At 38.4% G+C, this 25,378-nt stretch overlaps 5 protein-coding genes across 7 annotated transcripts; 1 reads left to right on the top strand and 4 right to left on the bottom strand.

The window, feature by feature from the left end:
- The first annotated feature begins 265 nt into the window (after nt 1-265).
- dnajc8 (DnaJ (Hsp40) homolog, subfamily C, member 8) lies at nt 266-4,700 on the top strand. The gene is made up of 9 exons (XM_033974828.2): nt 266-409; nt 752-853; nt 939-995; nt 2,892-2,958; nt 3,323-3,417; nt 3,494-3,565; nt 3,633-3,724; nt 3,931-4,006; nt 4,090-4,700. The coding sequence occupies exons 1-9, from the start codon at nt 338-340 to the stop codon at nt 4,216-4,218; spliced, it is 762 nt and encodes a 253-aa protein (XP_033830719.1). The 5' UTR covers nt 266-337; the 3' UTR covers nt 4,219-4,700.
- Nucleotides 4,701-4,910: 210 nt separating this feature from the next.
- Nucleotides 4,911-6,412, bottom strand: si:ch211-81a5.8 (uncharacterized protein LOC560648 homolog). Its single transcript, XM_033974829.2, has 4 exons — nt 6,395-6,412; nt 5,778-6,036; nt 5,152-5,239; nt 4,911-5,079 (listed from the first exon to the last, which is right to left on the bottom strand). The coding sequence occupies exons 2-4, from the start codon at nt 5,999-6,001 to the stop codon at nt 4,930-4,932; spliced, it is 462 nt and encodes a 153-aa protein (XP_033830720.1). The 5' UTR covers nt 6,002-6,036; nt 6,395-6,412; the 3' UTR covers nt 4,911-4,929.
- Nucleotides 6,413-8,034: 1,622 nt separating this feature from the next.
- clk2a (CDC-like kinase 2a) lies at nt 8,035-15,500 on the bottom strand. Of its 3 annotated transcripts, none has more exons than XM_033974822.2 (13): nt 15,337-15,500; nt 14,278-14,465; nt 13,229-13,559; nt 12,209-12,299; nt 11,440-11,506; nt 11,016-11,132; nt 10,734-10,900; nt 10,363-10,457; nt 10,163-10,292; nt 9,922-10,004; nt 9,759-9,838; nt 9,600-9,690; nt 8,035-9,230 (listed from the first exon to the last, which is right to left on the bottom strand). In XM_033974822.2, exons 2-13 carry the CDS (start codon nt 14,463-14,465, stop codon nt 9,042-9,044), a joined length of 1,629 nt encoding a protein of 542 aa, XP_033830713.1. In that variant the 5' UTR covers nt 15,337-15,500; the 3' UTR covers nt 8,035-9,041. The 3 variants fall into 3 exon arrangements, with proteins under 3 accessions (XP_033830713.1, XP_055081258.1, XP_033830714.1); XM_055225283.1 differs by having other exon boundaries at nt 10,163-10,289; nt 15,337-15,475; XM_033974823.2 differs by lacking the exons at nt 12,209-12,299; nt 14,278-14,465; nt 15,337-15,500 and having other exon boundaries at nt 13,229-13,355.
- A 459-nt stretch (nt 15,501-15,959) lies between these two features.
- LOC117378268 (histone-lysine N-methyltransferase SETDB1-A-like) lies at nt 15,960-21,420 on the bottom strand. The gene is made up of 9 exons (XM_033974824.2): nt 21,291-21,420; nt 19,714-19,888; nt 18,915-19,021; nt 17,858-18,409; nt 17,530-17,655; nt 16,998-17,199; nt 16,855-16,928; nt 16,317-16,507; nt 15,960-16,247 (listed from the first exon to the last, which is right to left on the bottom strand). The coding sequence occupies exons 2-9, from the start codon at nt 19,881-19,883 to the stop codon at nt 16,164-16,166; spliced, it is 1,506 nt and encodes a 501-aa protein (XP_033830715.1). The 5' UTR covers nt 19,884-19,888; nt 21,291-21,420; the 3' UTR covers nt 15,960-16,163.
- A 539-nt stretch (nt 21,421-21,959) lies between these two features.
- Nucleotides 21,960-25,091, bottom strand: LOC117378270 (histone-lysine N-methyltransferase SETDB1-B-like). The gene is made up of 7 exons (XM_033974827.2): nt 24,920-25,091; nt 24,417-24,484; nt 23,837-24,334; nt 23,116-23,317; nt 22,967-23,040; nt 22,697-22,887; nt 21,960-22,520 (listed from the first exon to the last, which is right to left on the bottom strand). The coding sequence occupies exons 2-7, from the start codon at nt 24,472-24,474 to the stop codon at nt 22,437-22,439; spliced, it is 1,107 nt and encodes a 368-aa protein (XP_033830718.1). The 5' UTR covers nt 24,475-24,484; nt 24,920-25,091; the 3' UTR covers nt 21,960-22,436.
- Nucleotides 25,092-25,378: the final 287 nt, after the last annotated feature.

Genomic DNA, 25,378 nt, shown 5'->3' with positions numbered 1-25,378 from the left:
TTTTGTTTTTGTTTTTTATTGGGGACCAATTTTACTGCAGGGTCATACTTAATGTCCCCAAAACGATTACCAAACTACATTTGTTATTAAGACCTGGTGTTGAATTTGTGCACTGGAATCAGATCAGTTTTTGATGATTTTCAGTAGAACTGTATCCCAACTGAAAACCTAATACAACAGGCAGCGCGTGACTCCTACAAGTGACACGGACTAAGCAAACATTGTTTTGTTTTTTTATTAATCAAAAGGAGCGCTGTGAATCTTTTTGGCCGTTTCTTAAAGATTACGCACAGTGAAGTCACGTGGTTTTGTACGACAGACGTAAACCGCGGGGAAGATGGCGGCCGCCGGAGGAGAGTCTTCAGCGAAACCAGATTCAGATGAATTATTTCAGACTTTTTACACTGAGGTATGGCCATTCACGAAATAAGGTGCTGCATATGAGAACTGTGATTATTGTTTACAACACGACATGAGCAAACACAACTGCATAACAGGATTTTAAGATTATTATTCGTGAGGCCTTGTATATGGGATTAGCCTAGCTGTCATGTTTACAGTCTGATTTAAACCACGACCTATCAAATATTTTAAACCATTTACAACACACATTGAAGCTCATCCAATTGAAAACATTTGCTCAATTCCAATAGTGTTAATTTTGTGAAGCTAGACTGATGATGGCCTTCACATTAAACATGGCGCTGTTTATAAAGCGAGGTCCCATTCATAAAACATTCATTTATTACAGGTGAAGCAGATCGAGAAGAGAGACTCTGTGTTGACATCTAAGCAGCAAATAGACAGACTGCTCAGGCCAGGCGCTTCCTACTTCAACCTCAACCCTTTCGAGGTATGGAACTTTACTCATGTATTGAATTAAAACTCACGCAACCATGTTTCTAGTCTATTTAGATTATTATTTTTACATTTTACAGGTTCTGCAAATAGATCCCGATGCAACTGATGATGCATTAAAGAAACGCTTCAGAGCGGTAAGATGTTTTGTTTTATTTTGTATTATATTGTGGTAAAAAGCCTAAAAGAGGTGGAGCTTATGTCAAAGTCGTGCCCTCACCATGCCGTTAGAGCGCGCGAGGGCTTTCTTAAAATGTATAGTTTATAAAAATAAAAAAGGAACATTGTTTTCGCATTGGAATATTACTCTTTCTAAAACTGTACCGAAACACCGAAAATCGAAAAAATAAATAAATAAATCGTGTTGTAAACAGGTCCTAACATGCCAAACTCGAGAATGTCAATACTTTTGGCATCGCCTCGCACAGTTTTCATCCAAATCACTTCAAATTTGGCCAAAAAACCCAAAACTCATGTGTGAATAAAGATGTACTACAAATAGACAAATATATATCGTGACCACGCCCCCTTTACAGATCTGAAGTCCGACATCTTGGATTAATCAGTGATATGTCATAATGTAATCCTATGGGGACATCAATTCCTACTACATTTTCATTTATTAAACACAACCTAAAATGTGGGCAAATTTTCAAAAAGGCCCGTTAGTGCCCCCAACTGGGTGAAAGATGTAACACACATAAAAATGATAGGCATTATAAGAAGACCAATCAAAGGAATAGAGTGATCACCAGAGCGCACCATATGATAAACTGTTCTTACTAAACTTTTATCAGTCTAGTCAGCCTAGGAAAAAAGTGACGAGATGGGGTGCTAACTGCAAGTGCTGTGGGTGGTGGTGGGTGAAGGCTGAGTATGCCAAGATGGCGCCACGTACGGTCGCCCTGGTGATTTGGTGCGCTGTGTGTTTTTCCCTGTACACCAACTGCTGCACCTCCAGCCAAGTTTGCGGATGACACCACCCTCATTGGACTCATCTCGGACGGCGATGAGTCTGCCTACAGGAGGGAGGTGGACCGGCTGGTGCCCTGGTGCAGCAGCAACAACCTGGAGCTTAACGCCCAGAAGACAGTGGAGATGACTGTGGACTTCAGGAAAGTCACAGCCCCCCTGCCTCCCCTCACCCTGACGGACTCCCCCATCACCACTACTTTCTGCTTCCTGGGCACCTGCATCACCCAGGATCTCAAGTGGGAGTCAACCATCAGCTCCCTCATCAAGAAAGCCCAGCACAGGATGTTCCACCTGCGGCAGCTGAGGAAACGCAAGCTGCCGGTCCAGATGATGGTGCAGTTTTACACGGCCATCATGGAGTCCATCCTCACCTCCTCCATCACTGTGTGGTTCGCTGGGGCCACTGCCAGGGACAGACAGAGACTGCAGCACATTGTGTGCTCTGCTGAGAAGGTGATTGGCTGCAGCCTTCCATCTCTACAGGACCTGTACGTCTCCAGGACTCGGGGGCGAGCAGGCCGTATAGCAGCTGATGCTTCTCACCCTGGACATGGACTATTCGAGCCACTTCCCTCTGGCAGGAGGCTACGGTCCATTGGGACCAGAACCTCTCGTCATAAGAACAGTTTCTTCCCCTCTGCTGTTTGTCTCATGAACACTTTATAATATTTGCACAAAACTGGACACTTTATAACACCGGCCACTTTAATAAGTCATGTTTGCACTGTTGTTCTGACGCTGCTGTTGTATATATTTTCTACCTTTAAGTATTTTATTTTATTTTTAAGCATATCTTTTTTTTTACTTCGTGCATGCCCTTATTTGTATTTGTATTTATTCAGTGTGGTTTATGTTTTATGTTGCACTTTATCGCCAAAATAAGTTCCCAGTTTGTGAACTGTGTTCACAAACGATGGCAATAAAAGGATTCTGATTCTGATCATCGCGTGCAGCTATATTTGTTAATATTAAAAAATATTATTGATAATATTATATGTACATTATAATAAAACTTAATTATTATTTATATTTGTGCCCTATCTATTTTTTTTTCACAGCTATCAATTTTAGTCCATCCTGACAAAAACCAAGATGACCCAGACAGAGCTCAGCAGGCTTTTGAAGGTAAATTCAAGATTTTAAGATTTCTGCAGTTTTGCATAATTTTGGTACAATTATTAGCAGTGTTATCTTCATTAAGAAGCGCTCACCTGGTCATTTCAGAAATTATTTGCATTTCTTCAATACTGTGGAAGTTTCCCCATATTATTGAGTTAATTCTTGTTCTGCAATCTTACACTTTTTTGAGAAATGGCTCATTATGATGTTCCTGTAACCATGTATATGCAGTTCTAATGACTCATTCTTCCTGTTTCACTGGAACAAGTGGGTAATTTTACTAAGCCACCCAAAGAATGCTAATAATATTTTTTAAACAGATTTACCTAGCTTGATACTCTATGATATCGTAACTGTTGTTTGGTTCTAGCTGTGGACAAGGCCTACAAACAACTGCTAGATCCTGAGCAGAAGAAGAGGGCTGTCGATGTTATCCAAGCTGGAAGGGAATACATCGAACATATGGTCAGTAGTAATAACTATGTGTAATGTGCTATATATCTTCAGGTCATTAATGAAGGTTTCCTGTTTTTCTTCAAAGGTGAGTGAGAAAAAGAAAAAACTGAAGAAGGAAGGGAAGGACCAGACGGTGGAAGAGGATGACCCTGAAGTGGTGAGCCTGCTCTAGTATTGATTCATTACAGTATATGATCTAGCTAATCCTGTGCATTTGAAAACAGTTTAGACAAGCTGTGTACAAGCAGACCATGAAGTTGTTTGCAGAGCTGGAAATCAAAAGGAAGGAAAGGGAAGCCAAGGATATGCATGAAAGGTAATACAACGAATTTGTAGGTAACTTTAATGATAGATTGGTTTTTAGAGAGTTTTTTTTAATATTCACTTGAAAAAATATTTAACATTTATTTGAGTGCTTGCTTCAATAAAATTGAGGAAATATTACAGTGTTTATTTATGTATTTTTTAAAGATTTGATATATTAATTGGCAAAATTTGAATCTGTTTTTACTTGTTTGACAGAAAAAGGGCAAGAGAGGAAGAAATCGAAGCAGCAGAGAAAGCCAAACGAGAGAGAGAGTGGCAGAAGAATTTTGAGGTGTGTAATGGTACTTGATATAAAAAGCATTTTTGACATCATTCTATAATGATGAATCTTTCCTTTTTTTAATACTTTCTAAGGAAACACGAGACGGGCGAGTGGACAGTTGGAGGAACTTCCAGGCAAAAGGCAAGAGTAAGAGCAAGAGCAAAGGAGAGAAAAGGTCATTCCTAAAACCTCCCAAAGTGAAGATGGAACAGAGGGAATGATACTGTACAATAGGACTTCATAGAAAAGTAATTTCCTGTTTCTGAGTCTGTCCCTCGTCCATCATCTGCTGTGGACTCAATATCACGACGTCAGGGACACAGCAGAGCCTAGACACTCAGATGTAGTTTTGTACTGTTTTTGTACATAATGTGACCCTCTGATCAGGCCTGTGCTACCAGGCAGCCCAACTTCTGTTTTCATGACATATTTTTACAAAATAAAGCTCAGATCTTAAGCATTTTTTCTGTGGTGTATAAAGTTGAAGCTTCAGTTTGTTTAGAGAAGAATTTTCAAGAGTAAAAAAAAAAAAAATCAAAGGTATTGGTTCACATTTAGTGTTTCTGGACTGTCCTGGACTGTTCACACCGATGCAAATCCACTGTGTTTCACAGTGAATGCATTTATTGTTTTATTTTATATTGGATTTGCATGTGTTATTGTATCAATGACCCCTGTCAATAAAAGACTACTACACAACAGACCTGGTATATTATATATTTTAAGTAGAAATAAATGACCAGGAAATAGAGAATACAAATGTGCAATATTTACAATAATAGCAAACACTGAAATGGTCTCATCCGTACAGCATGCTGCAAGGCCTAGCTAAAACAAAAAATGGACTCTTGTGTCAAGGTTTAAATGTGCTGCTCCATTATCTGAAATCTGAAATGAAGTGTCTGTTTAGGAAAAGTCCACTCTCATGAGAGTTACATGACTTTACATGGATCCACATTGGCTCCAGTCGTTACTGGAGCTGTGGATCCTCCCATCAGTCCGTCCAAACTCAGGCCCTGAAATGCCCCAAAAAATGACTCGTCTTTGGCTGCAGCCACAGGTTTTCTAGGAGTGGTCGTCTGCTACAAGATAAACATAAAATATATGTACCGGTATTAGAAATCTGATTACATATTTGTTGAGAATTTACTTACCCTGGGAAGACAGTGCTGCCTCCTGAAGTGTGTTTTTCTGACCACTCTCTCTGCATTTTTCTTGGCCAAAATTGCTTGTTGTCTTTTCCTTCAGAGAAACAACAACAAAGCAAGGTGAGTCATTCCACCTACCAAGCAGCTTAGTCTCACGAGGCCCGTCATTAACCTGGTAATAGGTCTGTCTGGCCCTGGACTGCAGCTCAGGCTTTGGTGTGACTTACAGAGTTACAGAGTTCAGCACAAGGTGTGTGCGAACACAGCACTTATTTGGCTCTATTCTAGTTTATTCAGTTGGTATAAATTATGTACAGGTGAACACATCAGCGGGGGGAAGGTCTGCCGTCTGCTTGTCTCCATTGAGTTGTCATTAATTGCCTGGAATGTCCCACAATAGACTTACCTAGACGGCCCCACACACAAGATAGTATATGATGGTATTTTTATAGCTGTAAAAACACCTTGAATAAATGCAAGATGGATGGATAAGTTTATGCCATACTGTGGAACATTCCAGGCAAAGTAGTAGTAACCCAGTAACATAGTAGTAACATCTCCAAAGAGAGAAGCAGGTGGCACTCTCTTTACCTGAAAAGTTACATAGCGCCCCTTTAAAACTTTTGCCTCACCGTTCTCTCTTGAGTTCGTCCTGGTAGACTCTGAGCCAGGAGTCTGGGACCTTCTGACTGGTGCAGGGCAAACTCCTCCTCCTTCCAACACTCATCCTACGGCTATGGGAAAAACTGGTCCTCCTCACGGACTGGGAACGTTTAGATCCTCCTCTTTTAGCAGATGAGGCTCTTCCAGACATGAACTGCTTGAGAGGAGAGCCCAGGGACATCAGGGAATCCATGACTGGGTTTGGCTACGATCTGGCTCCTCTTGAAACTAAATGGGAGGTTCAATGAGATGAATCAGTTAAAATGTATCTGGTATTATCTAGCCTATTAGAAATATACTCTTTAGGTTTAATGAAAGGTATACAAGAAAGGTGTTGTTGAAAGCTGTTATATGCAACATTTCGAGGATTTGTTCCCATTCAAAAGGTTTTATTTTTGATTGTTAATCACCATGCCAATGGTCCTAATTACTCATCATTCTGAAACTCAAGGATTCACAATCATCATCACATATTTCTTAATGGTTCACTACAAAAAGTATACATAGTTTACATAATCTTTTATAATAATCTATTAGGGCATAATCTATTTCGTCATATTTTTTATAAAGTGCAAAGGCTACATACCTGTTTGACTGAGAAACCATATAAAACTATAGCTAAGAGAAGGTATTCCTGTGCATTGCAGACGTCCTTACAGCCTGTGTGCCTCTCCTGTCTGCTTTTATGAGGGATTGACTGATGACCTGTTGGGATTAGGCAAAGACGTAAACCCCTTTTATCCCATTAGCCACCTGAAAGCACTCACAAACAAAACTGTCCATAATAAGTTGTTTGTTTACATTTTTGAACTAAAACGACGAGAGATTGAAAAGTTTCAGTTCAGTTTTGTAACTATTTTGAAGGCAGTCATCTTTAAATTATGAATTATTTCTGCCTGAGGTGAAGAAGGCAGACAGCTGGAGTGTGGACAGACTTGAGGTGGATGGTGACGTGTTTATGACGCAGAAAAGCTCCCAACGATTCACCAATGGGCAGAGTTCATTGATTTGTATCGCCAACTGGAGAAGATGAATGAGTCATTCACAACAAATCCTGACCTGGACTGACCTGGTGCATCTTGTATCAATATGATTTAACTTTCGTAAAATAATGTGTGACTTCTGAGAGAGGCCGTAAGAGAAAAATACTAAAAAGTAGTAAGTCAAATGACTTTACAACTGTAAAAATAATGAAATATGGAACATTAAAGCTATTTATGTTAATTTGATCTATTTCATTAACAAGAGCTTGTTTTAGATCATAAAATAATTACATAGAAAATATTACATTAGTTCTTTACTTAAAGTCAACATTTGGTTTTGTTGACTAACTTTTGAAAATATTTAAATTGAGAATTAGGCTGTACACTCAAGTAGAAATAGTATGGTGCAATAAGTTCTTTCTACTATGTTAATTTAATTGAGCATATAAATTGTTGTTTGATAGTTGCTTTGGGTCAACATAAAGGAATGAAACTAGGTAAAGATGTTGTAGTTAAAGTAAACATTGATTTATTTGTCTTTCTTTCCTTTTTTGTGTATGAGTGCATGTTTAACATTCAAACTAAACACCTGGGCATTTTGACATAGATTAGAAGACAGGAGGAAGTAAGGAGTTTTGTGAATGGGAATGACAGATGGCGGGTTGCAGGTTACATATGTTTAAGCACATGTTACACCTCTCCTTATGTCATGGTGCCAACAGGTTCTCAAGTAGAATAGAAATTACTATTATCTTTTTATTAAAGAAGAGAACATAATTAGATAATTTAGCATTTAGTTCATTTTAAACTGCAATATTGATCTAAAGCCCTTAATAATAGGAAGGGGTCCATTCATTTTCTACTAAAAACTGCACAACTAACAGTATTTCACCATATGTAGCAGATTGGCATGTACCCCTCAGTCTTTTTTCAAATAATCACAAACTATGTACAGGGCAAGGATAGGATATAGATGAAAAAAGGAAATGTAGGTAATTATTACTCAATCCTCAAATGTAGTGCAATACAAGATCAGTCAACGAAATACAATTCATAAGATAACGATATTGGAAGTGTTATAACGTTAAAAAAAAAGCTCATTAAAGTTGATTTTGCTCGTCTCCATTATATGAAAATTAATGACACCCATAATTACCCACTGTCACCTTCCATTAGGGAGGTGGTCATAATGTTTTAAGTACCGATACGTTAGACTCAAAAGAAATGACCAGCAACAGAAGCCTCATTGGTAAAGACTTAACTTTAATTCTACACAATTATACATATCTACAGTTTTATACGCTTTAATTTCATACAAAAACAAGTCATGTACATGTCAGTCTGTGGGGACTTGAACTCAGAAATAAATATAGGAGGTTGAAAGAGGAGCTTCAAATGGTTACAACCAGGAGCAGTGTGCTTCATCTGTTCTATTGAGAAACCAGACCATATCACAAAGGAAAAGGCAGTTTAGGTTGTGTGTCTTAAAAGTTGAACTATTAGGAAAATCACATCATAAAACATGTCACCCACACACCCATTCAATAAGTTTAACATAACACATCTATTAACAGGCTATGGAGGCCTGGAGTGTCAATAATCATTGGGTAACCAGCCTGTAGTGATCGGATATTTTGAGAACTCCATAGAAAGAATACTTGTAAATAAAAAAAACTCACAACATAAAAATAATACGCAAGTGCTCACTGAATTTAAACTGTAAACAAAATGAGACGATTTTCCGCTCCAGATGCTATGGAAACCTCTCTGCGCCTCTTAATCTCATTCTCCTGGTTGCAGAAAACAGAAGCATTGATGTTTCTCATAATGTGTATTTTCTTAATGACAGATATTTCCTAAGTTTTCTGTAATAACATGTGCTGGCTTCAGACCTTTCCCACACAATTTTTCTGCAATATAACGGTAATTCTTTCTGTTTGAGCCAGTTGGCAGACAATCATTCTGATTTTCATGCTTCTGTGCAAGATGGTGGACGGAAAAGGTAAAAGATTGTATTTTAAGTAAAATAGGAAGACAGGAGCTGCATATAGGGCTACAAACAATCACCTAAGGACACCAGTCCGCCACTGCAAGCACCAAAACTGTTTATTTATTCGTCTTTCCACTTTGGACCATTGGGGGGCAGGCTCGATCCAGGGTTGTCCATGCTTTTCCGACCAAACCCTCCAAGAAAGCGTTTTTGCTCCTTGTTATAAAAAAGATTCATGGTTTAGTCTGTGATATTTAGGGTCACCGACTGATGTCGCGGTTGCCCTCCCAGGTCTTGCTGCCACCCGCCTCCCCGAGTACAAGGTTTTCAAAGAATGGGTGCTTTAGTGAATCGGCCAACGTCAGTCTCTTTGACGGCTCATACTCCAGCATGCTCTCGATCAGGTCAAACAACTGATGGTGCTCCTCCGCCTCGGACAGAAGGTACCGCTGTGGAGCAACACCAGAGGAAAATGGAGGTCAACAGGACAAAAAGCATCTGGTTTATTATTGGCATTATCAGAACTATAAAGGATACTAAGTTTTTACTTTGATATAGATTTACTTGGAAGCACTTTTACTCCACATGTTTTTGATGCATGGAGTTTGTTCTTATGCTATCTGAAATTTGTAACTTTTTTTCTCAGTGTTGAAAAGAACTGTGAGCATTTTTTATTGCTTATATCCTTATAAAGTGGATATTGTAAAGGTTATTGTAATAAAAAAAAATAAATAAATAAAAAACTAAAAACGATAACTTATTACTAGTTCGTTCATGACTATTAACTGTTTTAATCTAATTTTCTTTGCTGTTCTTACCCTCAGGGGTTTGCAGTTTTCTCTGACATATTTTCCAGCTGATGAACTGTCATCCCAGTCCAGGCGTCCACGATAGAAGTACTTTTGTTTCCTGAAAAAGCAGACACATTAATATACAAACAGAACAGAATTGGTAAATATGAACTTCAGAATTTTTACCTTGTTTTGCGAATCATCCTTGATGGGACGGGGCCGAGGATCCTCTCCATCATGGCCAAATGTTCCCTGTTGTCGTGAGTCTGAAACAGAGTGTCAGTTGGTAAAAACTAGGTCCTGTACTACTGCATGCATGTACAGTATCAAGCTGGCAGTGGTCACTTACCTGAAACAGAGTGAATCCAAGGTAATATTCAAACAGGATGCAGCCAATACTCCAGACATCACAGGGATAACTCCAGCCCAGCTCTGAGAACCAAACAATCACAAAACAAAACTGTTACACAAGGTAAATTATATTTATTTTAAACTAAAGCTAACATGTTTGCTAAACACAGACATGAAGAGAGATTCCACTCAGTGTCCTATGCCAGAGCCAGACTAAAGTTTGACCCATTTTGTCTCACCTAAGATGACCTCTGGTGCCCTGTAATGCCGTGTCGACACAATAGTACTGTGGTGTTCGTGGTCAAACGTGGCGCTCCCAAAGTCCACAACCCGAACTGCCGTGTTCTTCACCGTCCGCTCCTCTCGCTTCTATAACATTTTCCATTTAGAGATATGCTAAAGCAGACATTTGTGAGTGAGTTAAAAGTAGGTGCTTTACCTTCTCTACATTGTAGGACATGGTGAAGTCTGAGTTGACAAACAAAATGTTCTCTGGTTTAAGGTCTGTGTGCGTCAGCTTATTGTCATGAAGAACTGAAACACAAAACATTCACACATCTACATTTCTGAACAGTTAACTCCAGAGATATCCTCACAAATGCATGTGTATGTACAGCAGCCAGTGACTCTCTGAAGAGAGATTAGTTTCCCTCTGGCCTTTAATGCCCCCAAGTGGACAAAACTGTTTACTGTAAGTCAGTGAAATTAGTTGCTTAAAGAGAAGCTCATTATATATGCGTACACTGTGCTGTTGCTTTTAGTGACTGACAGCACAAACAAATATATAAAAGGTGAAGACATGTTTCTTACACTTGACAGCGAGGCAGACTTGGTAGGCCATGTGCCGGACTTGGCTGATTGAATATGGCAGATAGTTGTTTTCTTTGAGAAAGTCAAAGGTGCTGAGTGCGAGCAACTCAAAGGAGAGGCACATGTGTCCATGGTAGTCGAACCAGTCGTACATCTGAACACAGAGACTGGTCACATGACAGAGGAGGGGAAATGTTAGGCATTTTAGGAATGAGGCAAACTATGGTACTAAGGGGCTATGTACCCAAGCACTTTACCAGGTTACATTTTGACCAAACTTACTATTTGTTGTCTGGGTCCTTTTCATTAATCTTTTCGAGGACGTTAATCTCAAGGCGAGCTGCTTCTTTGTACTTTTCTACATTCTTTATTATTTTGAGTGCAACATGAGCTCCTCCCCTGAAAACAAAAGACGTTTTACACAGTGAGAACCCTTAGTGAGTCCTGTAACATGATTTAAGGATCATCTGTGACTAAATCAAGATAGTTTTATTAACAACTGAAGAAACTATATCAAAACAAATCCACCAGTGAAAAAGCATAGTGAACTGTATTTCTTACATGGTCAGAACAAATATTTGAAAGAGCTAGGAAAAACAGCTTTTGACCAATTTTATGTAAACTAGGATTTTCTTGCTCAAAGCTCATAAACCGGTCTATCTCTGCACCCCAGAGACTACTGCTGTTTACAAACATCGTGACTCACCTGCGATGGTCTATGCACCTCATCACCCTCCCGAAGGTGCCTTCTCCCAAAGTGCTGACAATCTCATCTGAAACACAGCACAAGACAGGGGGGCAGGAGAGAGAGAGAGAGAGAGCGGGGACAAGAAAGGTAAAAAGGAATTAGCCACATGGACTGGAGCAGCGGCGCATAACACAACAGCGCAGACAGGCGTATCAATGCTAGCACCCAGCCCCTTTTCAAATGGCTGCCTATTCAATGAGCCAGTAAATCTACGACAATTAGACTCTACTATAACAGGTGAAGAAAGGGGGCCGAAGTAAAGTGCTCCCTCTCTGTTGCTAGGGACCAATTTGCAGCCATTGAAAATAAGGGTACAATTTTCCCTATCACGAAAACAAAAGAACAGTGCATTTTCCCTGACTAGAAATAGCCTGTGTGTGCATGTATGTGATGTGTGCTGGATTATCTATAGCAGTTAAGTTAATTGGTGAACCCTGGATCCCTGTGGCTAAAAATATCTAGCTGAACACGTGCGAAGCGAGAGCTGCGGTTGGGATACTAAGAGCTTTAGAGAAAAGTTGTGCAACATCTGAAAAATGCTCCACAACAAAAGGAAAATGGGATATATCTTAATTACACAAAAATCCACCCTGCCAATTTGAGCTAGAGCGGAGACCCTGCAGCTAGCAAGGTTTCCTCATCAACATCATCATGATCTGCAGGCACTCCCATGTCATGTAAATGCTATACTCAGATATGGTTACGATAGAGTAGTGGCAGTGAGTACATCTCTCTTGTAGGACGTCCCCACTCCGACAGATCAGGTGCCCTTCTTCGTCGTCCCTCACACTCAGTGCCCTGGTCCGGCTGGCGCTCCTCTGTTTTCGCACCATCACAGGCCGAACACAGCGAGATTTGGAGGAAGAGGAGGAGATGTGGTTGTAGTAGTTGTTGTTGATGTAGGTGGGTTTGGTTGGTCATTAGGCGATTCACGCATGACACCACGTGAAGGGAATATATAACGATAGGGATATAGTGCAAGGGAACAGGTCAAAGATCACATGATGGCCTCTGCTCCAATCCCCCCTCAACACTTTAAAAAAATCCAACAGCTGCTAATAAACAAGGAAGCAACTGGCATATCCATATTCATCAACGCAAACACCAATTAAGACAGATAAATAAACAGGATGGAAAACATTACAGTGAGAGGCCAATACTTTTAATATCCCCAATAACCTAGCCCTTTTCCCACTATTATCAATATTATTACTGATGTGGTCATATACTGTACAGGCAAACATCATGCCTAATATTGTCTTGATTTATATAAATTTAGCATTTGGCAGGTCATTTTCACTTTTTTATTTTAAGGCAAAGCATTTGTGAGCTTCGTTTTAGCCTTTTGTGTAATAGCCATAGCCTTGCAAAGGACCCGGCCTACAGGAAAAAGTAGAAATATTCATGCCAGGTCATATTAAGAATGCATACTGGGACATTAAAAATGTTCTGTTTTTCTTTAACCTGTAAAATATACTTTGACCACAAAAATCTATTCATAATAATAAAATTGCATCTAGTTATTGCATTTGATATTTCAGTATCACGTAAGGTTTGCAGTCATAAAAATGCTCTGCCAAACTAGAAAGCCAATCAGCATAAATCCCACTGAACATAAAACAAATCAAGATTGTCCTACTCACCGAGTCCTGCGGCTATGGAGAGAAAGGGTTAGAGGAAAGACAGAGCCAAGTAAAAGAAGCAGAGAGAGGAGAGTTAGGGCACAGAGTCACGTGCCAATACTCACCGAGGACGATGGGCTATAGGACCTGGTTCTACGCCGCCTTCGTTTGTGCTTACGCCTGCTGCCCTTCCGCCTGTACGAGTCATCGCACCGGTACGAGTCATCGCGTCTGTAGGACTCTTCTCTTCGGTAGGAGCCTTCTCGTTCACGCTCTCTGCCTCGTCTGTAGTCATACACATTTGTGCTGAAGTCTGGAGGGTAGTAACTTTCAGCTGCTGTGTGTGGCTCCCTCTGTCTGTCGCGGTCTCGCTCTCGACTCTGGTCCAAGCGCCGGTATTCGCAGAATTTCCTCTCAAACGGCCGATGCTCTGCTGTCCGATTGCCAAAACTGCGACTGAAATGAAAGACAATGTTGTTTTTAATTAGGATTTATTTGCATTGACAAAATATATAATAAAAGAGAAACACCCAAAGTCAGATTTTTTTTTTCTGTCAGGCTTATGGATACGATAAGAAAAAACATACAAAATCACTAGCACTCCACTCTTTTCTTTGTCAACTAGTCATAATTGCTGGGTTTCGGATGAGATCACAGCAATCTATAATGACTGATGGGGGGCAGAGCAGCAAACGTAAATAATGTTCAAATGCAGTTCTAGGATGTAGTTACTGAGAAACATGATTAGGTTCATTATTTTTCTATATTATTTATAATATTATATGTATTATATAACATTATATCTATCATATTTGTTACTTTATCTTTTAGGCATTTGTTATCAATAAGGAAAAAGTGGCTGTTGCCAAGTATGACCCACCAATAGCACAGATTCTTTAATGTGAATCATCACCTGCATAATACTGAAGACACTTTAGCTGCTGTTTATCTTGTTCATATGCTGCATTGTACTTAATAATAGTTAGTTGTATATAATAGTGTTGTAGTCTTATATTTTATGATACTTTCGGTGTTTAAGTCCATCTCCTAACAGATATTTATTTTAATTTTTAAGTGCCTATTTCTATTCTATTCTCTTGCTATTCTTGAACTGTGCATTGCAACACTGGAATCTTTCCACTGTGGGACCAAAATCTTATCAGACAGAACCAACCTCCTTGAGCGCACATAGTTGCCCTCCTGTCTGTGTCCTCGTTGTCTTCTGTCTCGTTCGCTGCTAGAGGAGTAGGTGGGCGACCTCCTGCGCCGCCTTCCTCTGTCTCGGTCTCTGTCCCTGTAACGGTCCTGGTAACTCGTTCTGCTGTCTCTGTCTGAAGACGAATACCGTCTGTTGTGAGGCATCTGGTCAAAAGGCAGACAGGCATTCAAAAGGCATACAAGGCATTCAACAAATCTGTTTTCAAAATGCTTTCATACAAACAGTCTCTTACTCTGTAACTTATGCTAAATTACTTGGTAAGAGATGAATTTCAGCTTTTTACCTGTACACAGTATGTTGCAAAGAATTTGACAAGCTTTAAATCAGTCTTTCAAACCAAATCACCTTTCCTCTTCAGGCGTATACTTGTTCATCTAGTAGATTAAAAATAAAACCGGAAGTTATAAAAAGTAACGCAAATTGTGGACAGGGAAATGAATTGGCAGCGACAGCTTGGTAAGTGTAAAACACACCCTGGTTGAAAATACAGACTTATTTTAAACCTGTATTTACCCAGAATAATGTAGAAAATTGTGTTAAGTTAGCTAGATCACCTGTTTACTAACGTTAAAAGTTAAGTTTTTTCAGAACTTGCACACATATAACATAATACAGTTTTAATGCAGGCGTTCATTGAAGTTGTTATCATTTGAACGACTGGAGAGTCCATTAAAAGTTGTCAACACTAGGACTATTCCTGGCTCCAGTTACGCATGAGCTTAATCGAAAGCTTAACAAGAAAAGCTGCGCATTGACGTTGTAAATAATAGTAGAAAGTGGCGCCTCTGTTGCCATTTGACAGTGCAAAAACGCAAGTAAAAGCAGTGAGGTTTCAGGGTCACATTTTGCGGAGGGTAGCCGTTGGTTCGTTCGATTAGCATTAGCCCTGCGAATGTAAATAACTTGACCGCCATCTTATTCGAGCTAAACGGCTACAAGAACTAGCTCTGGTCTAGTCGATGGATCGCATTAGTCTGAACACAAATAGCTCCCCTAGTTGAACATTTACGTTACCGTTTTAGCAGCGAGGCCTGTGTGTTTGTCCCACAAGAAATCCGTGATTGCGTTTCAGTGATATTTTCTTTCAATCTTGTGTTTCGTACTGGCTATGGCGCTAGCAAGCAGCTAGCTTTTCCGTCTGTTAGTCCGTGATCGACAGCGAGCAGTGGTTCAGCCGCGGTGACGCCCCCTACCCCGAAACACATTTACAATTTTAGAGGGCAACAACTTTTACTTTTATTATTCTAAACAGAATCAACACTTGTATATAAAATGTGCGCATCCTAATAATCCGATTCCATCTGATTTTACCATGAAATTATGTATTTGTTTTTAAAATAGTTAATTGCTATGGCAACGGTCTTGGTTTTCATCTTGGTGAAACTCATGTATAAAGCTGATACGTTACGTTAATGTTCTATTGTCTATTTGCCCATGGGTTTCATAATAATGAAAAATTAAAAAAAGAAACTATATGTCCCATATAAACCAGAAGCTGAAACAATGAATACAACATTATTATAAATCAATGAATATACATCATTATAAAATGAATCTTGAATCTTAGGGATTTTTATATTCCTGCCACTGTTCAAAACAATCATTTCAAATTCTAAGTACAAAATCAACACTTTTTAAAAATGAATAATTTATTTACAATATCTAAAAATAAGTGCTTTATATATGCAAACATTAACATACACACGTCTACATATTCCATAACAAATTAAATTTTATTGAAATAAAGCTGAGATGTTGCAAAGTTATAGTTATACAGGTTGTGCTGAATTTAGAAATAGAAACACAAAGACAAATAAGGTGGAGACAGAGAATAAAAACAGTTATTCGTTTGAATTGTCTTTTGCATTTATAATATGTTCCAATCTTATAGAGCCTCGATATATCCACTCCTTATGGTCATCTTTCTGGAGACACAATATTCAACAGTCAGTAGTGGATTACTTTTAGAAATAGATATTAAGATTTAGACTTACCGTAAAAACAACCTCCATCAAGCTGCTGTCTGTCTGCAAAACAGTGCATGTTTCCATGACTCCATTGAGCTGCACTTTAATGGACTGACCCAATCTGAACTGTGTCTGTGGAGGGTACGGCATTCTCTGCAGGTATTCTTTCATGAAACTTTTATGTTCTTCATCTCGAATGTCATCCAGAGGGTTGGACACTGTCAAAAAGTAAACAGTATAATAACTTTTGCCTAGTAATCATTGCTATATTCCAATGAATGATATGAATTGATTGGGCAGTGAAAAAATATTATGATTTAATAGTTTTATATTGAGTGATAATACAACTGTACAATTTTAATGTTGCAGGTTGTGTTCTGTTCATAACATAATTTGATGTCAAATTTTCAAATGGAATACAGGAGCCTACATAACTCTAAAGACGATTTCTTTTTTTTAATAACCAATAAGAAAATACATGTTGAAAATCCTTAATTTTATATAATGGACTGGTTTCTGCACAAATAATGTAATTAAAATAGTTAATGAAATCAAAAATACTTACATGGTTTGCAGATTATACGAATAACAGGTAATGCAACATAGAGTGCACGGTGATCATCAAAAAATATTAGAAACCTATCATGAGGAAAAAAAGTTAATAACAATGTTCATATGTTTCAAAATCTATCAAAAAGAATTACCAACCTCATGTGATTTTTTCTTGATGGGAGTTCACCCAAGATGCCCGGGGAGAAGAAAGTGTGTTCAGATTTACATTTAGACAGCACTCGTGCGCCCACAGACAGGTGTGGCAGTTTTGGCACGGCAATGTAGGCAATATGATGTCCCGATACCAACACTTTCCCCTTGTCCTCAAAAGTAACCTTGTACTTTTTTGTACCATCCTCTGCCAAAAGAATGTAGCATAACATTAGTACTCAGCATATATTTTTGTTCATTAAAACAGAGGTTCTCAAAGTTGTCAGTCTGGCACCCCCAAAAATATCAGTGCAACCAGCTCGAGACCCCGACTGCAAAATAAAAGTGATGTCTGTGATGATTCCTGGTGCCAAACATGTTAAATCAGCTCTTATTGTTTTATTTCAGTAATTTAATGCATTATTTGATCCAATTTCACTGAAACAAAAAAATGAAAAAACTGTTTCAGGGTGTCCCGAACCCCACTTTGGAAACCACAGCATTAGAAAATAGCATGAGAGAACTTTTACAGACTAACCTTTTTCAACAATGTCAGCCACTGTACCACTCTCCCATCTCATTCGCTTCCTTCTCGCCAACACCTGCATTCCCACACAAACTTCTTGAAGCACAAGAGGAAGGGAACTGGTTGGTCTAATTGGCTCTAACGGGAAAAGATTTAATCAATCAAAAGCTTATCAATATTGTGCAAAATGAAAGTTAAAGCAACACAATGTATTGATTGGCCCTCCTCCAGAGGCCTATTTTGGACAATTACTACTAAAAAGGTAGCATCCATTATGTTTTTTTTGTGACAACATTGTGTTGCATTTAGAAGAATTAAGTATGTTGTTTTTTTCAATTACCGGTTACTACAAATGGCTTGGTTTCTTTTTTCACTTTTGCTATCCCACTTGACATATTCTTGAGTGCATCATTTGTGTTGGCTGACGGTTTATTGCCATTAGTTATATTAGTGCTCTTGATATTGGCTGGCTGAACAGTGGTAGTGGGTTTGACAGTAGTTGTTTGTTGTTGTAATGGTGTGGTTTGCTGCACTGGTGTTTCTTTGGCAATTTTTTCAGTTTTTCTGAATTTCTTCTTTTTGTGTTGATCACTTTTTTTACTTGATAATGAAAAGTCTGAATCACTGGAGTGTTGACTTGGGTGATAATCAGAGTCGCCATTTGAGAGCTCATCGTCACTGAGCGCTAGTTTGAGGAGTTTTGGGCAGGTGGGTCGTCGAGGTCTCAGGTCCATGGGAAGCCGTTCAAGTAGCACCCTCACTTCTTTAGTCAGCTCTGGCCATTTACGTTTGTGCTCAGTCCTAATTTCTTCCTGCTCTGTCTTTAAACAATTAGCAGTAAAACCACTTGAAGCAGAAGCACATCCCACATCAGTATTGTCCATTATAAATCCTAAAAAATAAAATAAGCATTAATCTTAAGTAGCATTATGATAAGATTATTTTCAAGACAATTTGGTGCATTATGCATTCATTGAACAAACTAGGCTTCATATTTTGTTTATGTAAGCCAGGGGTGTCCAAACTTTTTTTCACTAAGGGCTGCATATAAAAACATTTTTGAAGCAGAGGGCCACAGACAATGGTGGGCAATACAGTGGATCATTCAGGTGGGTGCAATTCACATAGTTTTTTTTTTTGACAGCAATGCCATACCTTTAATAAAGGCTTGGAAAATATACATTTTAGGTCGGTATCACAATGAAATGTTAATAATGTAATGTTATTGAGGTTATAGTGGTAGTATTACTTAAATGTTGCATTAAAAAAGAAATTCTATCAATGACCAACTGAGTGAGTTCAGCAGAAGGTCTGAGAAAAATTGGTCTGAAGGCTGCATTTCGCCCCTGGGCCATAATTTGGACACCCCTGATGTATAATAAGAAATAAAATCTTACCACAAAGTGAGGCACTATCACTGCAGTTTTCTGTGTTTAAGTCTTTATATTCCCATCCCAGCTTAGCATACAGCTGTCTTACAGTTACTTCACATTTTGAAACAGACCTGAAAAACAACAGCACAAGTTTACATTGTGCATCTCATTATAGCAAGCATTTTTGACTGCCTACTAGCAAAATACTCAAAATATAATAAAAAGTATAATACATCTAGATTTGACATAAAGAATAGCATATAAATAATACATGTGATTTGCAAGATTTTAAATGAGATGACAATTATGTAGTGGTAGTGAAAGATAGCAGGTAACTGAAGTTACTGTTAATCTATCGATTTTGTGGAATAGTTTGAAAAATATTCCAATCATTTAGATCAGGGGTGCCTAAAGTTTTTTCCTCAGCAGGCCAAAATGAATGTGCATTAGCAGGTCGAGGGCCAAACCTAATGACAGTCTGCACATCAAATTATTCTTCTGCAAAGACATATATAATTTAATTCACTTTAAATAATAACAAATAGACAGGACTGGCCTTTCTCTCATCTCCTGACAGTCTTTTCAACACAAAATTGAATCAAAATTGATTATTCTTAAAATCTCAGAGCCCCCTTGCGGGCCATATTAGACCTCCTGGAGGGTCAAGTTTGACGCATGGGCACCACTTTAAGCACCCCTGATTTATGTAATCCTTATGAAAACACCACATAAGCAATACAAGCTCCTACTAGCTCCTGCACCCTATCTGAGAATGTGGCATCATTATATTCTTAAAACCAACAAACTGTTTCAGCACACTAACTCAAAGAGCTTGTAAAGATCCGTGCAGAGTTTCTCCTTTCTATCCCACAGGTGGACGAGCTGGCTTTGTTTGTTCATCACTTCTGGAGTATGTAGCAGCCTGTGGTTCACACTGTCACAAATGAACTTCTGCAACTCCTCCCTGGTCAACTCCATCTCATCACTCTCCATAGTCCCTGAAGAAAGACACAAAATGTATCAACATAAGGGGTAAAGCTTACTGAAGGCACTGTTCTGTCTGAAGTTCCGTTACTCAATACTTTAATCTAAAGATGCACTGATACTGCTACTGCTATTGTATATTGGCACCAATACTGAAAAAATCTATTGGATTGGTTGGGCCTTTAACTGGATGTAATAAGCCGATTTTAGCCTAGAATGTCTCATAATGTTTGAACTTTTATTTATATGAAGCTCAGTAGTTATTTGAAGGACAAATAACAGATATATAACACAACTGTGTAATTAACTTGTGTTACAAGTTAATTGTGTTTAAGGAAATAAGTGCCATTTTCCTTCAATACACTGGTATTGGTTAATATGGAGTATCAGCAGATACTTAAAGCAAAAGTATTGATGTCTATAAAGGGACTGAAAAAGCTAGATTGGTGCATCCTTACTCTAACTGTTAAACACAATTATTTGAGAGAGACTGCACAAATCAGCTCACCTGTTGTAGTTTCAACTAACATCAGTCACAAAATAGTATTATCCAATTATTTTTCAGTAATTCACATTCCTTTTGTTGAAAATCAAAAATCCACTATACGAATGCTTGTATTGATCACAGTTTAAATCAGTTCGTATTTTGTTGGTGAGTTTTGAGACCATCTAAAAATTCTATCTGGTTGTGTTTCCTATGTAAAATTAGTAAAACGTTTATTAGCTAATCGTATAGACCGTTTAAAATGTGTAAACAAAAACATTGTAAACTCTGGAATGGAGGCAGCTGGAGGCAAAAGTAAAACGTAACATAATGTGATCTCAATGGAGAAATGGAGATTACCTACAGAATATCACAAATTATGAAAAACCAAGGAAAGTTTGGTAAATAAAAAACATTCAGATACATGCAAGTGAGATCAGAGCCCGGTTTAAAGACATTTGACAATAGTAAGACTATGATTAACAAAGCATTATTAACAAAAGAAAAATGCAGATTTTGAAGCTTTACTGCACAAATACTTGAAATGACGATTTAATTATATGAGCTGTTCAAAGAAATCGGCACTATTATGCGATAGAAATGTTACCTAGTCAAGAATGCTAACAATAAGATACAAGAGTTAAGGCGCTAACCGCAGACCCCGATAAAATACAGACATGTGGTCAGAGATGAAACTGCTTTACCAACACATACTCAGCTCTTAACACGCAATAAAATAGTAACTTTATCACACACTTTTTTTCAAATATCACTGCCAAAAGTTTTGTTAACGATGAATATGCTAAATGTAAGCTAACGTACGTTAACAGACTGTTAGCTTGGACCTGCCATGAAGCAAAGTCTACCTTATTTGTTAGACAGAAGTACCTTTTCTATATTATACTGTTCTATACAATTTTTCAGATACTTACCGGAATCTGTTGTGGGATCTGATTGAAAATCGTTTAAAATATTAAGCTATTACGCTTCCTCGACATCCATTCTTTTTTGGCGAACTATTAACCAACTCAACTATGTCGCCACCTACTGTGTCGTGTATGTAACAGCCTCTAGATCAGGGGTCTCCTTTTTCCTACGGTGAGCCACCTTTACAATCGTAAATGCCTGAGAGCTACTCATTTTAGTGGCCGCAAGAAATTGAGTATATATAAGAGCCATGGCAAGCCTTGGGTAAAGTTAGATGCCTATGAAACATAAACCATTACCCATTTATTAGTGCACAAAGTTAGGCATCAAAATGATACATTTACAATGGTGATATTCATTTTATTCACCAGTTAGTGAAAATAATAGTTTAGTTATTCAGCACAATAAGTATAATTCAGAAATCCCTTGGAGAGCTACAGGTTGGAGACACCTGCTTTAGATCAATGTTAACCTACCGGTATTAAGAAGCTACTGCATACGAAAGAATCATTACATCCCACCAAATTTCACTCTCTTCCTTGCCTGACATCCAGAATGCACACTTCTTCAGTATTAAATGTTAGTAATTGCTACATGAGACTTAAGCAAAGTTTTGGACTATATTAATTAAATGAATTGATTTGACTAACACCCAGCAAAAACAAACAACATTCAACAGATTGAGAAATTATATTTTTATACACATTTGAAATCTTCATACATATGCCAAAGCTTTTTTATGTTTATATGTTTGTTTTAATAAAAACAAGAGTTATGCAAGTTTGTGAGCCTAGAGACTGACTAGGGCTGATATCGCAATCAAATCAGGACAAAATCTGCCATTGGAAAAAAAAATTGTATTTAAATTGAGTATTGGGATAATACTACTCGAGAAACAACTAGCATAGTCCATACTGGCCTTTCAGCAATAGCAACTATACAACAAGGTGATAGAAAAAAAACAAATGTTATATCTTAATGCAATTTATGTGCATGACAAGTGCACAATAATAGTACTTGGGCATAAATGTATCATTGTACCGGTATATATCAATTGTGTATCAATTGTGATGACAATTTAAGACCATGTTTCTTCTTCTGTCAAAAAGTGGGTTTTCATTTACAAGGCAAACCTAAATCCATGTACTCTTCTAGCAGGCTTTTAATTCTAGAAATCTTGCCATATGTTCCAGACGTGTAGAGCCTCTGTGGATCCATTCCTTGAACTGGTTTTCCTGCAACAAAACCAAAATAGATAGTGTTACTATCTAGTACACACAGACACACACACACAATTTATTTTTTCCTCAATGGTAAAAAAGGATTTATTGTTTTGATAGTGGTGCCATCAAAAACGCACCTACATTATGTCAGAGGCACGTGAAGAATCAAAGAATCAAAAAACACTTACATGAAAAACAACCTGTATCAAGCTGCCATCCACCACTAGCACTTCACATCTCTTCTGTACTCCATTTAACTCCGCATTGAGGTTCTGTCCCACTCTGTACTGGGTCAAATGAGGGTAAGGCCAGTCGTTCAAGTACTGTTCCATAAAAATCCTGTGGGCACTTTCTGGGACATCTTCAAGAGGATTATCCACTATTAAAGTATCAATAGTTATGTTAGTGCATAAGAAACAAATAAACCAATGTTTTGTTTTAGTAGTAAGTCATCTTACATTGTCTGCACACCAGGTGAAGTAAAGGTAATCCAACATAAACCGGCGTGTGGTCATCAATAAAGACCAAAAACCTTTACATGAAATGCTATAGGTCATACTAGGGAAAAATCCATGATTGTCATGATTTAAGTACTTAAAATTCCTACCGTAGTCGATTACTTCTACTAGGGAGTTCTGCTAAAATCCCTGGCCAGAATCTGAATTTATTGACTTGACAGCGTACAACCACACGAGCGCCCACATACAGCTGGGCCAGTTTTGGAGGGGAGTCGAGGGCAACATGGTGCCCAGAAACAAGACTCTTTCCTTTCTCCTCAAAACTCACTTTGTACTTCACCCGACCGTCATCTGCAAAACATGGAGAACATGCACACATTTAGGGAGAGATTACTTGAATTAAGACCTTTGAAACTTTGGTTACATTTGTTCTGAATTAAACCCACACAACTGATTATTTAACTGAATCAAAGTGAAGAGTTATAAGTTTGTAAAAGATAACACACATTTTTTGAGAAGAATATACTCATTTTCATATAAAAATATGTGTAAATAAGCTTTACATATAAATATGTCGTTTTCCAGTGTAGTTAAGGTGGACAGTTGCTAGAAGTACTAATCATGCTGACAAATATTTTATTATTAAAACATTACTTGGTATGAATGTATGCATTTAGCAGATATATTCAAATCAAATCATTTTTGTATTCAATCAACTGAAGCCACAGTGAAAAGCTTTTATTGCTTCTATCTATTCAACTATTTTCAGCACAAGATACAACATAATTTTGGGAGTGCTATTAATTTCTCTAAAAAGGTGAACAGGAAAGAGGTAAAGGTTCGAGACATCCAGGCAGAAGTTGTTCTTACCTTTTGTCACAACCTCCAGGACTTTGCCTCGTTCCCACCGCAGAGGCTTCTTTCGGGCAATCACCATCATGTCCACTTTGACTTCTGGTTCAGGGAGTTTGGGCCGTGCTTTAGTGTTCTCCGCATTACATTGGCTGAGTTGCTGTGTTGATGTTATAATCACAGGATCCGCGGACAGGTTGTTGTTAGCGCTGCAAGATGCATGAGTGATCTTGACACGTTTCTTGATTTTCTCTTTTGTTTTCTTATTTGCTAGTGAAAGTTCCGAATCGCTGGAGTCTCGTCCTGGCTCCCATTGCATATCTGAATCCGAGCTGCTCAAGGATTCCTCTTCACTGTAAAACTGCTCTGGTGTTGGTGGCCGTAACGCATTAATCTTGTATTGAGGCAGTTTAGTTAACACCACCACAGCCTTTTTAGTAAGTCTAATAGGTGGCTCTTTTGTGGAGTCCAAAGTTGCACTTGACTCTGTAGATTTCTTTCCTGCAGATTTCTTTCCTGCAAATACACGACTCAAATAAGTGATAAAAGGACTTAAAATTATAATAACTAACAGCAATATATACATGCATTTTCATACCACGAATGTTAGCTCTTGACCGAGTTGTCCTTTTGGTTTTCTCCTCCTCCTCCTCCATTGTTACAAATCTGCAATAAAAATACCAAAATTTCAGATAAACTTATGTTGTGCATGCGGGCTCACCTCTCCACAGATCTGACCTGAAACTTCGCCAGGTGGCAGTGTCACCTTATTGTTCTCAGGGAGATAGGAAAGTTTAATGTTATACTGTGGAACATTTCTGACAAAATAATCTCTTTGTGGAAACAAACATGTGGATGACCATTCACTAACAGTTAAGCAATGCACTTTTAATACAAAACACCAGGTAACGTGCATGTTATCGCGGTCTAGTGACTTAAAAGCTTTGTTTAATAACCCTTAAGTTTGATGAAAAGTACAACTTATATTACAGGTGTGAGTTATACTTTAGGACCTATGGCGTTTCCTGTGTTAGCTTATGTTGTGTTATTAGCATGCACTGAGCAAAGCTTTAGCTTGGTGATTACATGTATAATTCTTACCTGATTTGCCCTAAATACGTGCACACGCTTGGAAATCCTTCATGGACCGGGACTTTAATGTTGTTTCAATAGTAATCCCAAGAAGCTATGTCGAGCATAACGTAATGTAAACAAAAGGGTTCTCCGCTGCAGCTTTTTAGTTCCCAGAGACCGTGAACACTCGCGCGGACTCGCGTGAGCTTCTTCTTCGTTTCCGGCGGACCAGACGCCTCGCGGCGCAGTGCTGCCCCCCTCCGTTCCCTCTCTGTTTCTCACGTAAGATGCGCTCCACTTCCTCTGTGCCTAAGCACAACACTGAAAAGCAAAGTAGTGCCCCAGCTGACCAAAACAGTAACTAGTTCAAAAATCACACAACATTATAACTCATAGAAATGCCAAGTCTTTTTACATTTTAACTTAGTAAAAGATAAGATGTTCAGAATGAAATTCTGAACATCTATTTGGGACAACAGGTTGACG

This window comes from Periophthalmus magnuspinnatus, chromosome 11, assembly GCF_009829125.3.
Source record: "Periophthalmus magnuspinnatus isolate fPerMag1 chromosome 11, fPerMag1.2.pri, whole genome shotgun sequence".
Classification (NCBI taxonomy): Eukaryota; Metazoa; Chordata; class Actinopteri; order Gobiiformes; family Gobiidae; genus Periophthalmus; species Periophthalmus magnuspinnatus.
This window is presented reverse-complemented; position numbering and strand designations above follow the sequence as displayed.

Bases quoted from the DNA above. Each gene is read 5' to 3' on its own strand.
- dnajc8 (XM_033974828.2), top strand. From the start codon at position 338: ATGGCGGCCGCCGGAGGAGAGTCTTCAGCGAAACCAGATTCAGATGAA. The intron at 3,566-3,632 runs GTGAGCCTGCTC...ATTTGAAAACAG, and splicing joins AAGAGGATGACCCTGAAGTG to TTTAGACAAGCTGTGTACAA. The intron at 3,725-3,930 runs GTAATACAACGA...CTTGTTTGACAG, and splicing joins GCCAAGGATATGCATGAAAG to AAAAAGGGCAAGAGAGGAAG.
- si:ch211-81a5.8 (XM_033974829.2), bottom strand. From the start codon at position 6,001: ATGGATTCCCTGATGTCCCTGGGCTCTCCTCTCAAGCAGTTCATGTCT. The intron at 5,240-5,777 runs GTGAGGCAAAAG...GTTTCTCTGAAG, and splicing joins GACGAACTCAAGAGAGAACG to GAAAAGACAACAAGCAATTT. The intron at 5,080-5,151 runs GTAAGTAAATTC...TTTATCTTGTAG, and splicing joins GGCAGCACTGTCTTCCCAGG to CAGACGACCACTCCTAGAAA.
- clk2a (XM_033974822.2), bottom strand. From the start codon at position 14,465: ATGCCTCACAACAGACGGTATTCGTCTTCAGACAGAGACAGCAGAACG. The intron at 13,560-14,277 runs GTTGGTTCTGTC...CTTTCATTTCAG, and splicing joins AACTATGTGCGCTCAAGGAG to TCGCAGTTTTGGCAATCGGA. The intron at 11,507-12,208 runs GTACTCACTGCC...GCTGTGTTTCAG, and splicing joins GGACGTCCTACAAGAGAGAT to ATGAGATTGTCAGCACTTTG.
- LOC117378268 (XM_033974824.2), bottom strand. From the start codon at position 19,883: ATGGAGAGTGATGAGATGGAGTTGACCAGGGAGGAGTTGCAGAAGTTC. The intron at 17,200-17,529 runs GTTAGTCTGTAA...TTCTTTTGGCAG, and splicing joins GGCTGACATTGTTGAAAAAG to AGGATGGTACAAAAAAGTAC. The intron at 16,508-16,854 runs GTAAGTATTTTT...ACTTTTTGACAG, and splicing joins TCGTATAATCTGCAAACCAT to TGTCCAACCCTCTGGATGAC.
- LOC117378270 (XM_033974827.2), bottom strand. From the start codon at position 24,474: ATGGAGGAGGAGGAGGAGAAAACCAAAAGGACAACTCGGTCAAGAGCT. The intron at 23,318-23,836 runs GTAAGAACAACT...CATGTTTTGCAG, and splicing joins CCTGGAGGTTGTGACAAAAG to ATGACGGTCGGGTGAAGTAC. The intron at 22,521-22,696 runs GTAAGTGTTTTT...GTTTTGTTGCAG, and splicing joins TGATACAGGTTGTTTTTCAT to GAAAACCAGTTCAAGGAATG.